Here is a 13,111-nt window from a genome sequence, read left to right as displayed (position 1 = left end):
AGAAAGGATGCCTTGGGGAGAGAAAGAGAGAAGTTTCCTCTGTCTTCTGAGGAGCTGATGACAATCCATTTAGGAAGAAAATTTTACATCTGGGCAGAAACTGTGCGGTGGTGACAAGTGTCTGAGAAAGTTTGTGCGGATCGAAGATCCTGCTTCAGATGTTGTGTTTCGACTGTGGGAAAGAGATCTACTCTTTAAAGGAAGGTTGTGATGAATCCTTGTGTAAATAACACAGGATGTAGACGAAACATGGGTGAAAGCTGAGGTCCTGCCCGGCTGGAGCCAAAGCTGGGACTCAACAAAACTCTTCCAACTTCCATTTTCCAAGATGTTGCAAATTGGGAACGTTTGTGTCCATGCCGTTCCTTGGATAAAGGTGGGCATGCATAGTGCCCAGGAAGGAAGTGAGGTGATTTGTCCCTCTGGCCCCGTCTCCTGCTCGGTGTTTGGGGGCACAGGGCAGAGGGCTCAGAGGAGGAAACCCCTCACGGGCGTCGTGTATCCAATGCTTCTCCCAGGACCTTCCTTCTGTCTCCCTGGTCATACTCTCCCCTGCATCCTGTGTGTCTGGACGCATCGCTGGCATGGGCCACACATCTTAGGTCAAAGGGCAGGGTGTCCCTTTGTCCCCCAATATTCCTTCTGCTCAACGGCTGTGTGTGCAGCGAACACTCAGTAATTAGCCAAACAGAGCATCTTTGAAGCAGTCTGTAGGGTCCTGTTCTACCTGGCCACAGAGGCGACCACTTCTCTCTTGCCTCTGCGTATTTCCCTAAACAGCACTGTACTTTCTGAAATAAGGCAACTGGGCGAGTTTCCCCAGCGGGGTGAAATCCAGCCCCTCCACCTGCTTGCTCCTTCCTGGTCTCGGGGCACTGTCTGCACGCCTACGGTCCCCCTGTGTACGGTAAATGGTAACCGTCCGGCCGGCCGTTTGCCTTTTGTGCCGTCGGCGTGTGTGTCAGGGATGGTTGCTAAGGGCAGGGCTGTGCCAAACGCCACCCTCGGTTGGACCCCAGGGCCTCTGCATGGCGGCAGCCCCGGAAATGTGTGCTCGCCCACTCCCGGCTTGGGGCACCCACACTCAGGTGGAGCTCTCGACGGCCACAGCCGAGGCCCCCGGCTGGGCTGGAGGAGCACCGGGCAGTGAAGACCCTCAGGCCCTGCTGCAGAACCTCTGCTGCTCTTTGCTGGCCTAGATTTTTATCGTTCTAAAATCTAAAGACACTTTTATATAACGTTCAGGCACAGTTTCCTCCCTCAGGGGCTCTGTCCCCGCCCTGACGCACTTGGCTGTGGCTCTGGTGACTGGACACTGGCTTCTCTTCTGCTCCTGGGCTTGGAATGTTGAGGCTGGTGGGTGGCGAGAGGAGGGACCAGGTGACCGAGACAGAGAAAGAGAGCCTTTTGCCTTCCACCTGGCACGAAGCGTCGCCCCTCTGCCCAGAAGCCTCTTCCTTACTCAGCTCTGGAGGGTCTCACCCCAGGGTTAGTCTTGGGGGGTGGCAGCTGGGGTCCAGCTCACCTGAACACTGACAAGTGAGACCATTTAAGAGGGAAAAAGTGTGGCTTAAATTTCAAACCATGTCCTTTTCTAGAATTTTCTGGCATTAGCATTGTTTGAAAAATGACCAATCCTTTAAAAGTTTATCCTTTCACAAAAACATTTTGTTTTTTAGTAAGAAGGAAGTGTTTTAAAAACAATGATTCCATATTATTTGCAGAAGGAAACAGGGACACCTTCCCTTCTGCTGCTGGGAATGCAAACAGGTCCCATCTTCCTGGAAAGAAACTCTTTTTTTTTTTTTTTTTTTTCAGGTAGGAAAGAAACTCTTAAAACCATTCCGGTCCTCACGTCCTTCAAGCCAAGGCTCCTCCTTGTAACAAACTGCCCCAAAGAAGGAGCCAAAAGCCACAAAAGCTGTCTGCAAAGACACTTATTACACATGATCTATAACATGGAAAAGTTAAAAAAAAATCTAAATAAATAATTTCCAATAATAAGAGTTGCATAAGTTACAATATCACCATAAGATGGAAGTTAGCCGTGAAAATTAAAATATTTAGTGACATCAGAAAAGGCTCATGTTATAAAGTTAAATAAAAATTTAAAAAATACAAATTTACACCTATAACATGAGACTAAGTAAAAGAGTAAAATGCCTTAAAAATTCAGGGAAAAAGTCTGATGTTCTGGGCAAAGGTCACCTTCCCTGAACGGAGCACAGTGACAAGAACGAGACAGATGTTCATGAAAATCTGCCCCCACTTCCGCTACGCTTTCGTTTGTGATCCCATTTTTAGTCCTTATTTGAGAAAATGAGCATTTCCCACCTTTAATGCTAAGTCACCTTTGTGCGCATGCAGTATTTCTTCTGGTTTCTGTTGTCAATAAAAATTCCCTGGGAGGATCTGTTAAGACAATTTGAAAAGCAAACTCCTTTTCATCTTTTCAAGTCCTGAAGTTTCAAAACTGCAAGTCCCAGACCTTCTCGCCCCATTTCAGGGAGAGGCCGCGGCCGGGCTGTGCGTGGGCTCCGGGGCAGCAGGCACGGGCAGCCCAGCCCAGGGCCATGCGGGCTGGTGGTGCTGACGCCTGGCAGACAGGGCTCCAGTGAGAGCCTCGGCCCCCGAGCCCCCTCCCCTCTGCCTACACCATCACTTATTAGAAATCTCTTTGCGTTAATTTAAGAAGCATCTCTGGCAAAACCGTGCTGCCTCAGGGAAAGTTCAGTCCATTAGTCACTCAAGGCGGTGACTTTGTCCTAAGCATCTGATTAGTGTCTCCTGAGATGGGGGCAGGCGAGGGGCTGTGGTCCAGAGAGTCTGTTACTACAGGAGCGGTGGGGGGGGCCCCTGCCCCCTCCTGAGGGGGGGTATGCTCCTGTATGCAGCACCAAGAACCCACTCCGTAGCTCGCTCCCTGACATGTGGGTTAACCACGGTGAGGCCACTCGGTCGCCTGCACCAGAGACCCCGGCTTCAGGATCTGGGTCTGCACGATCCTCCCGGCGGCCCTGCTGCCTCCCTGCCCTCCTGGCTCTCAGGCCCGCCCTGGCGCGGGGATCCAGAGGGTTCTCGGGGGGCGCAGAGAACTCATTCAGAAGCACAGCCGCCATGGGATGGGCTGGGGCTGGCGGAGCGAGTCGGGAGCGTCACTGCGGAATCCAATGTTTTCCGAGCTGCTCGCGGCCTACTCTCCTCCCCAGAGTTTTAGGAGATGCGTCCACTCCTGTGGGAAGCGTATCTCTGGCCACGTCAGATACAGCATTAGGTCGTATTCACGGCCCGCTCAGCGGCCACTAAATTACAATGAGTGGAGCTTTTAAAATCTGCTGAATTATACAGGGGGAGCTCAGAGCTTTCCCTTAACAGGAAAGGAAGGTGCGTTTATCTTCCTGCTCCCGGGTCTGCAGGGCCTCGCGGAGGCTCACGGGGCCCAGGTAGCCCAGTCTGAACGAGGGAAGTAAGCCCTCCACGGGTCGTGCACCATCTCCAGGGCGCGTCCAGCTTTTCTTCCAGCCGAGGCACTCTGGACTTTTACTGCCCGTGTGCTCCTGGCCACCAGGCTCTGCTCAGGCCAACATGCAGGGCAGAAACGGCCGGTGACCACAGAGCCTCGCTGGCCCAAGGGACAGGCAGAGGGCAGGGCTGGCTGGGGGCTCGGGGCAGCCAGGAACCTCTGCCCCCACCACCTCGCACACGTGACCTGAAGTCCATGTTGGGTCTGGGAGGGGCTCTCCTCACGGGACAAGGCTGAGCCTCTGCAGCCCTGACCTGTCCACACCAGGCTGTCCAGTCCTTCCCCAGACAGACGGCCACTAAGTATTTCCTCGACTGCCAGCTTCACACACTCTGGATTTGTTTGCTGGTTGCTCGCCCAGGACACAGCCTCTCTGCATTACCTGAAAACCCCACTAGAGCAGGTGGCTGCCCTCGGCACACACAGGCCTGTGCCCTCGGGAGCCGTGACCTCACACTCGGGGGGCATCTGAATCCCCTGGGAGGGAGAGGGAAACAGACAGCGGGGCCCCTGCCACATCTTCTGAGTTGGCAGGTTTGGGGTGGGGCGTGTAGCCAGGATGCTTCCTTTCCAAGAAGTTCTCAGGTGATACTGACGTTCCGGGCTTCGGGGAGGACGCCCTGCCTGCGTGGAGCTGATTCGGCCTTCAGCCCAGGGATGGCTTGGCAGTCAGTGGGCTCAGGCCCGGCTGTGGACCCACTGGAGCACCAGAACTATGAGGACGGTGTCGGTGGCTCATCCAGAGCCCCTCTCCACTGGACCTGACCCCTCCGGCCTCCTCTGGACTTTGGGGCCCCGGCAGGCAGCCCTGGGATGAGATGAGAGCCAGGCGTGGGGGTGATTGCCGGGAGATGCCGGGTGATGGGGCAGAAGTGAATTGACCTCAATTCCCAGTTTACGTGGACAATTCATTCTGCACTGTTTAAGCCAGTTTGCAGTGGGGTTTCCATTTTTTTGTAGTTGGAAATGGTCTAAGTCACACAGAAACTTTTTCAGACGAAAACACTGCAATCTCATCAAATTAACATTACAGCTAAGAGGGCAGAGCTTCCTTCCTCTAACTCTGTCACCAGTTTTAGCAGGAAGAAGGTTCTGGAGTTTGGGGGTTCAGTCATTTCTTGGTGTCTCATCTTGGAAGCCCTGTTTTCTCTTCAGGACAGAAGATCCAAGAAGGAGGAGAAGCAACCACTTTGCAGAAGGACAAAGGTCATCCTCGTGACTCCTTGGGCTTCTCAGAGTGTGGGTATAAGTAATGATACTAACGACGTGATTGCTCTCAAGTATGGATTTGAAGAGCTGGTCGCAAGGCTGACTTCTCCGGAATCGCTGGTTCTGACTGCAGACTCCAGGTACCTGGAGTTGCGGCCTGGACTTGTCACCTGGACACACTGGACTCAGCGTGAGGGGCTCACACGTCCGTCCCGTCCACCCTCCCCCACCATTCACACCTCTCTGAGGACCGTCCAGCAGCCACTGACTCTGGGTGTCGCCTCTCCTGTCCCTGGTGGTGCGGACGCGCAGGGAACCCGCACACAGGACGCGGAAGACCAGCTCGGGGCTGCGCAGCCAGCCGTCGGCAGGTGCGCGGGGCTCCCGGTTCACGATCGCCCAGCGGGCCAGCGCCCCCCCCCACGTCAGGACCCCCTCCCCGCCCACTAGTTCTTAAACGTGGTGGCTGCGTACCTGCTAGAATCCCAGCACAGACGGTGGACGTCGGAACCGGTAAACCCTGACGGTAGCCGTACCACACACCGATTTCTGCTGTGTGTTCTGGAGATGTTTCAAAGCCATGTTTATATATCTTTAATCACTAGTTAATAAATCACACCGAGATTATAATTCCTGTGTTTAGTTCTTAACCAATACAGATTGTAATATTAGAGACTCTCTAAGTATACTTATGTTTTAGTTCCTACCTGAAAATACCTATATTCCTCCTCTATGAATGTGGAGTTATTTTCAAAGTATCCTGAATTTTATAAAATGTCAAAAATCCACCCTGAAATGCATGACCTGTTTTATTTGCAGCTTTAAATACACTGAATCAGTCACACTGTCTTCTGAAATATGTAACAGACTCGGCCGGGGCCAGAGATCTGTCCGTTTGGGCGGACGTGCTCTAGACGAGCAGCAGGCACACTGTTTTCTTGGGATAATGGCCAGGAAGCTTTTTTTTTTTTTTTTTAAATAGAGGATTTACTGTGACAATGAAGGTTAACTGCCACCACAGTCTGGAAAGACCATGCCTGAATTTTGTGTTTGCACACATACAATTCACAATAAGGCAATGGTGAGTCTGGGAAACCCACTTGCTTTGAATCTCCACTTCAGACACATAAGTCCCGAGATCACAACATTTTTGCTCTCTCTGCAACCGGGCAAGCTATCAAATTAACGTTAAAATAGGTGTGCCCTAACTTCTGATTCATAATATTAGTGACAAATAGTAAAAAGGACAGGCACGCTATAAAGTTTATGCACGGGGTGATGCACAGCGATGTCTCATAAAGAATGAAGGGGGAGTTGTTGACGCTCGTGGCTCCTGGCTGGGTGGCTGCGTGCTCAGAATTCTTCATAAATGCCCCAGAGTGTGCCCTGCTGCACGGCAGCCATACATTAATTAGAGCATAAAGCCGACACTGCAGTGTTTCCATGCACCCAAGTGGATCTTCATTTTTCACATGCGGGACCCTACTAATTAAAATCAGCTTTGCAATTAAATGTGGAAAATTGTGTTAAACTTTCAAGCGTGGTTAGAAAAAAATGCAATTATTTTTAGGGTTTTTTATTGTAATGCAAATGGAAATTCTACCCATGTGAAACCAGTAAAAGGGAAGTAGAGGGATCCCTATTTCTCTTTCTTCCTCTCTGTCTCTTTCTTTCTTTCCTTTTTGATTATCGATTCTCCTCTCAGTTGCACGTTGAAATGCTCCACCATCTCTCCCAGTGCCTGGCTCTCTTCCAAGGCTTTTAGTGAGAGCTCTTTGTCAAGGCATGAATAATACAGCCCCCAGGCTGCTGGCAGCATCCAAATGAGGCGTGCATACATCAGGAAGCAAGCCCTCAGCTCCAGGTCCAGAACAAGCTCCCGGGAAGACAAGCAATTATTCACCCGTGGCTGCCGCCATGGCAATCACACTGGTAGGTGCAAAGGTATATGAGATGGAAAAAAATCTGAAGAAGGAACGTGCACTATAAGCCAGAGAGAATTTAATGATTTCCTAATAAAAAATAAATCTACCATTTGGAGCTTTTAATTTTAAAGTTTCAAGATAAATTGATTTGACTCTGAATTTTCTAAACAGGGAAGGATTTAAATATAATACCAAAGCCATCCCCTGGCTTTTGGGGGATCGTTGCTTGTGCAAGTCTCTCAAGCTAGATTTTGGATCAAATATCTCACCAGAACCCTATGCTCAACAAAGAGTAACTTAAAAAACAGCTGTGAAGGGTAAATGTAAATAAAATCTATTAAATTTCAGAAGTAAATTCAGAGGGTTCACAAAACCAATGACGTGAAGAATGAATTCACATTAAGGGTTCTCTTTCCCTCTCCCTCTCTCTCTCTCCCTCTCTCATTGGAGGCTTATACAAAAATCACCATTCAGAAAGAAAGAAGTAAATCCAATTAATTCCAAATGGTCCAGGATGTATATAACTATTATAAGGAAGGCTAAAATTCAAATTCCTCTACAGTGTTTAATGTTTATTAATCTGAAATAGAAACTAATATTTTTTATGATTCCTATTTCTAAGTTTTATTGGGACTTTGATGATGAATTTAGTGTCTATATATTCATCCCTTTGTAACATCAAGTTGCACTGTATCTTTAACACAAGCAGTATTTTATATCAACGTGGGGAGGAAACGTTGTGAATATATCGCATAGAATGTTCAATCTTACTCAAACGCTTAGGAGTAGATTTTTGCAGAAATGTTTTGACGTTCCATATTTTGGCTCCTATCTTAATATCCGTTCATCTAATTCTCTGGATTAATAACCAATCTCTTTTTCAGGTCCTTGAACCAAACAAAAACAATTATAGATAGAGTGACTTGTGGTCTCCTGCCCATCTGTCTCCATCCCTAAGACGTTCATCTTCAGTAGAGGGGGGCATCACCAGGACATGCAGAGGGCCCAGTCCCCCAAGACGCCCCCTCAGCTCGGGGTCTGGTGTCGTCGGGAAGCTCTTCCTGCCCTCGGAGCCCCAGGCCAAGGGTTGGGTCTGCATCCTTCACACCTTGCCTGCCTGCAGCCTCTAGCCAACCAACCAACAGCCCAGCAACTTCCTAAACTCCAAGTGCATGGCCTCCACGTATTCCATTTTTTTTCTGCTGCCCAGGCTGCAGGCATGTGGAAAAACGCTCTTTTTTCGCCCATAGGTGTTTTAAATGCTTACAGGTCACGAGTCTGCCTGAACACTGGGAAGGAGGTGGCCCAGGGAGGAGAGTGGGGCATCCAGGACGCTCCCTTCCCTGAATTTAGGCGTCTAAGAACCAAACTCTGGAAAACTCACTTAGGATGGCAGAGGGGTAGTTCTGCACCTGCACAGAAAGACTGGGATGGGCCCCTGCGTTTGAGATGCGAACTTCAGCTACTCATAAATACCAGTTTAGAAAAGACGTGTGCACTGGACTGTGTGCGGTCAGGTGTGCGAAAGATGTGAGATGTGAGTGGGAAAGCAGAGGTCGGATTTGCTGTGTACAGAAAAGACTGTGTCGGTATTTTGCTTCACGACAGGAGACTTACTTCTGGCCCTGACTGCAAATCCATGATGGTTTGTCATACTTATGTGCTAATAATATAAAACCTAAAAAAGTCAGAGTCATGTGTCTAGATACTAATGATGTTTCTGAAGATAACGGCTGGTAATCTTGTCCTCTGCCTGGAGGCCTGGCCCTGTTCACACGCACCAGGGCAAAAAATATTGACTGAGCTCGGATCCCTGCTGGTCAGTGTGCAGGGATTCAAAGAAATGGACCTTCAGTGCCAGGAGCGTAACCCCTCTGAGGAACTGCTGTGCTGCCTGCATCAGATAACGAGGTTCTGTCATTCGTCTTCCTCTTTTTTACCTTGACTGCCCAGAGACTCAGCACTGAATGGAATACTGTATCAGAACTCCTGATACATCCTGGGTTTCTGGTAAAATTATGTTTTCATTTCCCTTATGTTTTTCCTAATTTATCTCTTTGATTCAACCTTTACCTGTGCAGTTGTACGTGTGTTTATCAGGCACCTCAGATTGATGGTGAACTATTAACACAAATAAACACCCATGCATAGATTACCTTTAGCTCAAGGACATAATTTTTGAATAAGGCAGACCAACGAATAAAGTAAGTATTATAACTTTAATTCCTACCTCTCCATTGTTAACCAGGGTCTTAAATTGTGAATGCCTCGTGAATTCAGATTACTGTTTAATTTCACAGGTCCTATCTGATGATTGATCCTCCTCTATCACCTATTCCCCGTTTCTCACAAATCCACAACCCTACCTCTACCACACAGGAAAAAAGCCATCAGTCTTAGAAGCTGTCACGAAAAGCCAAACCCCCGTTGAAGCAGCAAGGCCACCCCCGACGTGCACGCCCTCCAAAGCAATAAGAAGGCACGCTGAGACTGCCATCAATACTTGACCTCCTTAGAAATTTTCTTGTGTTCAAACTAAAGATGAACTGAGAGGCATCATTTTACCACTTGTTACCAAATTTCCTAAAAATTGTATGTTTTATTTTTTACATTGTTGATTCCCCTCACCTGCCTCCAATTAATTTTTGTGTGTTCAAGTAAATAGATACTTCAATATACTAAAAGAATGCCTTTTTATTTGGCTATGAACTGGCGTGATATGTGAGTAAAATGAAATTGTAGCCTTAACGGGAATATATTCATTGGAAAATGTATCTTTAAAAGACCGAAGTAACGGGCAGTTTCATCAAGACCAGAACTGAGGCTGCTGCCCTTGTCCTATTTGCAGGGGCCTCATGTGCTCCGAGTATCAGCGGGGACAGGGCAGCGGGCAAGGTGACACCTGTGTCGGTGGGCGGGTAGTGCAGGTATGCATGTGCATGAGCACAGCTGTCAGGGGGGAGAAACTTGCATTTAGGAAATCTTTAAAAAATAGAAAAAAAACAAAGCCAGATATAATTGAAGAGTCTCACAAATTTGAAATAGCACCAGTCAAAAGATGTTGATGTATACGCGAATCGTATCTACTACAAGGAGCCCCTTTTCAGTCTGAGCAATTCAAGTGTCACCCCTTAGTTGAGAACTGCTGATATGCAGACGCGGAAAAATAAAATTAAGAAAAAGCCCCACTTGATAACCCAGTGAGATTCCTCGGAGAGAAGTCTTATCTGTGACGTAAGTGTTGAATGGTAATTAGTTTTACATAACAAAGTCTGCAACTTTCTCATTATAAAACCGAGGAAATTTGAAGTCAATACATGTTAAATAATTCACCCAAAGCCCCTTGGGTAATCAGTGGCAAAGGGGAAACGGGGCCCCGTGTCTGTGTACTGGGTTCCCACAGTATGCCTCCCCACTCACTATTTCTATTAAAACAGTGGGAATTCCAATAATTGCAAACACTATGACTCATGGTAAAAAATAACATTTTAAATTTAAAAAATTGAGATTATTTTTGCTGTAAAATTGTCCAATTTGGCTGTTCCTGTGACTCCTCTCTAAAATTCCGCCTACTTCGCTCCTGAAAAATTCAGGGTGTTCTGAGCTCTCAGCAGCATCGGGTCTCAGAGGAGGGTGGAGCCCAGCTGTCTTCGCATTGTTCCCAGCCTAAGGCTGAGCATCATTTCTGAGCAGTGGAGGAGATCCCAGGGAGAGCTGTGCACACACACTGCATCCCACAGGGCCCATCAGTCCACAGCTCTAGGGGATGCACCTTGGGTAGGAATACAAACGCTTGAAACAATTCTTTGGGAACTTCATGATTTTTCCAGCAAAAGTGTGGTTATGATGCCCAATTAAAACTAGCTGACACCTAATTAAAACTTTTTAGTCAAATTTAACCATTCTTTCTAATAGCAAAACTATTGTCTAGTGAAGAGATGATTAGGCGAAAAAATCCACTCATGCTTGGCTAACTCGTTTTCCATTGTAAACATAAACAATCCAGTTTTTAAAAACTAGATTTTTAAAAAGGAATTTACATATATACTCCTTCATAAAATAACATATAGTTAAAAAAACCACGTATTTAAATTACATAGTTCAATAAGTTTTCACAATCAAATAATAATATAATAAATTAAATATAATAATTTAAGTCACAAAATTCTCTTAACCATGGCCTGTCGTTCCTTTGGTATGAATCCATTTCATCAGGGATGCCCACTGAAAACTCCCTGCCTCCTTAAACGCTAACATGGGTGTTTTGGAGTAATTTGAAATTTTCCCCTTGTTGTTGCTAAAGGACAATCATAATAATTGCTTGATTTCATCCGTAAATTAGTGTTCAGCTGAAAAGGAAATAAAGTGGAAAGCAGCGAAGGACGGTCACCCTGGGGTGCTCAGGGCACCTGCTCTAGCTCCCGAGCTTTGGGTACCTGGGCCCAGCCCCTGATGGCCGCTTGGGCTGAATGGCCTCAGTCCTCGCACCCTTGTTTGTGGGAATTAGCCAAAAATGCGTCACGGCCTGTAAACATTTCTAACTCATCATAACGCAAACCTTCCACTGAAAGGTGAAGCTGCCTTAATACCACGGGGAAAGGGACCTCGGGAGAAGCGAATCTCAAGACTGAGCTAGCTGCACGTGACTCGCAGTCTTGGTGTGAAGGATGCGATTCCGCTGTGGCGCATTTTAGCAGCCGTCACCTGCCTATCCCGTGCTCCAGGTGCTGCCACCTCTGTCACGGACATGAAATCCCGGTGTTCACGCGCATCACCTCTAAGCCCCAAAGCCTCCGAGCGTGATCTGTCCGGACTCTCCCCTCCTGCTCTGAATTTGCCCTGCAGCTGCCCGGCGCCAGGCCTGGACCTCCTTTCCCAGGACGAGCCGAGTGCCCACAGGAAGGTCAGGAAGGTCACGCTTTACTTTACCGCCGCATGTTTGCCATCCTGAGCTACGGAAGGAGAAAACGAGGAGGAGAAATATGGCTCCCAGTGACCTAGGGGAGGATCCCAGGGAGCAAGTGGGGAGAGGTGCAAGGCTGGTCCTCAGTCGCCACCCCTGGTGTGGGGCAAACGCTGCCCCAGAAGGTGGTCAGAACATCTTACAAGAGCCCCACGTCCGAGGAGGACGGGAAAGCTTCCCCAACATGGTCCCCATTCATTGTGCCCACAAGTCACTCAGCGTGGCGTGAAAAACCGAGGCCTTACCTTCTGTGTCTCGCATATTTTCCGCTGACGTGGCCACTGCCGTCACAGCCAGGGGTGGGACAGCTGCAAGAGGAAAGGATGGGTCACTCAGGTGCCACCTGGACGGGAGGGAAGCGGGGGACGCAGACAGACAGGGAAGTGTGGAACTGGGAGGAGGGGGCTGGGGTGCAGGCCCTGGGTCCCCCGGGCGCGCAAAAGCCCTGTCTCTGCTACGACGCACAGTCTCTGACCGCCGCTGGGGTGCATCCTGCCCGCTATCTGAACAGGATACCTGCCCGTCCTGTTCACTGACCTGAACAGCTCCTGTATGGCCGGCTCCACAGGAACTGCAGAGAGAGGAAAAGACACAAATTGATGATCGATCCCAAGAAGCCCCTTCCACAGACAGCTACCGAGAGGGTGGTGTCCAGGCCGGGTCTGAGGGCTTCGGCAGGACAAAGGGGACCCCAGCAGGGCCCCCAGGGACCTGGAAGCAGGGACGTACCTCGGAGCCCTTTGGACCGCGTGCGGTGCCGCCTTTCCTCGGTATCCACCTCCATCTGGGGAGAGAGGAAGGCAGTCAGCGTGCTTTCCTGCTGGCAACTCAGGGACGGGTTCCCTCTGGAAGGGGTGCTGCTGGGGAAGGACCAGGCAATCTAAACGTGTTGTTTAAAGGTAACAAAGCAGACCTCGTCTTGCAGGGCCCCCGCAGTGGAAGACTTTGATTAGGACACACCTGGGTCGGTCAGTCTGAGTTGTACTTTGTGCCAAGAATATAATGGATAGGGCTGAAGTTTGCAGGAAGGAAAAAAGTGCATATATTAATGTCTAGATTCTCCCTGTAGCTGAAGTGGAGTCGTGGTGGGGAGGAGGTGGGTGTCACAGAAGGACACGTTTTAGCGTGCGGGCTACTCTCGCCATGGTCTAGTCCTGGGGGACAATTGCATCTACCTTGATCTAAATCGTCAGGACGCTTTCCAGGGTCACAGCAAGGCTCACACTTGGAGATGACAGTGTTTCCATCTATTACCTTGCAGGGTCCTCACACGATTCTGTAAGGAGGTATCTTTCTTACACTTCCTTTACAGCTGTGATTTGCCCCAAATCATTCAAGGGGCAGCTTTGGTGCAGGGTCCTGAAACCAGCCACTGTCTACACGTCCTCTTTAAGCCACGGGAACATACTGCCAGCTGGGTGAATGTGAGTAATTTATACACAGCAAAACCGCATCATGGGAGAATTCCACTCAACGCATCAGAGGGGCTGA

At 48.9% G+C, this 13,111-nt stretch overlaps 1 protein-coding gene across 27 annotated transcripts in view; it reads right to left on the bottom strand.

Annotated features, from left to right (window-relative positions):
- MYT1L (myelin transcription factor 1 like) overlaps nucleotides 1-13,111 on the bottom strand; it is a 407,540-nt gene that overhangs the window by 128,999 nt on the left and 265,430 nt on the right. For all 27 annotated transcript variants that reach the window (XM_060309910.1, XM_060309903.1, XM_060309902.1 and 24 more), the window contains 3 exons: nucleotides 12,350-12,404; nucleotides 12,158-12,191; nucleotides 11,866-11,928 (listed from right to left, as the gene is read on the bottom strand). In XM_060309910.1, the coding sequence (XP_060165893.1) occupies nucleotides 11,866-11,928; nucleotides 12,158-12,191; nucleotides 12,350-12,404 (152 nt within the window). The remainder of the gene's footprint in view (nucleotides 1-11,865; nucleotides 11,929-12,157; nucleotides 12,192-12,349; nucleotides 12,405-13,111) is intronic.

This window comes from Globicephala melas, chromosome 12, assembly GCF_963455315.2.
Source record: "Globicephala melas chromosome 12, mGloMel1.2, whole genome shotgun sequence".
Lineage (NCBI taxonomy): Eukaryota > Metazoa > Chordata > Mammalia > Artiodactyla > Delphinidae > Globicephala > Globicephala melas.
Note: the sequence above shows the minus strand (reverse complement) of the source record. Positions and strands in the feature narration are given on the sequence as shown.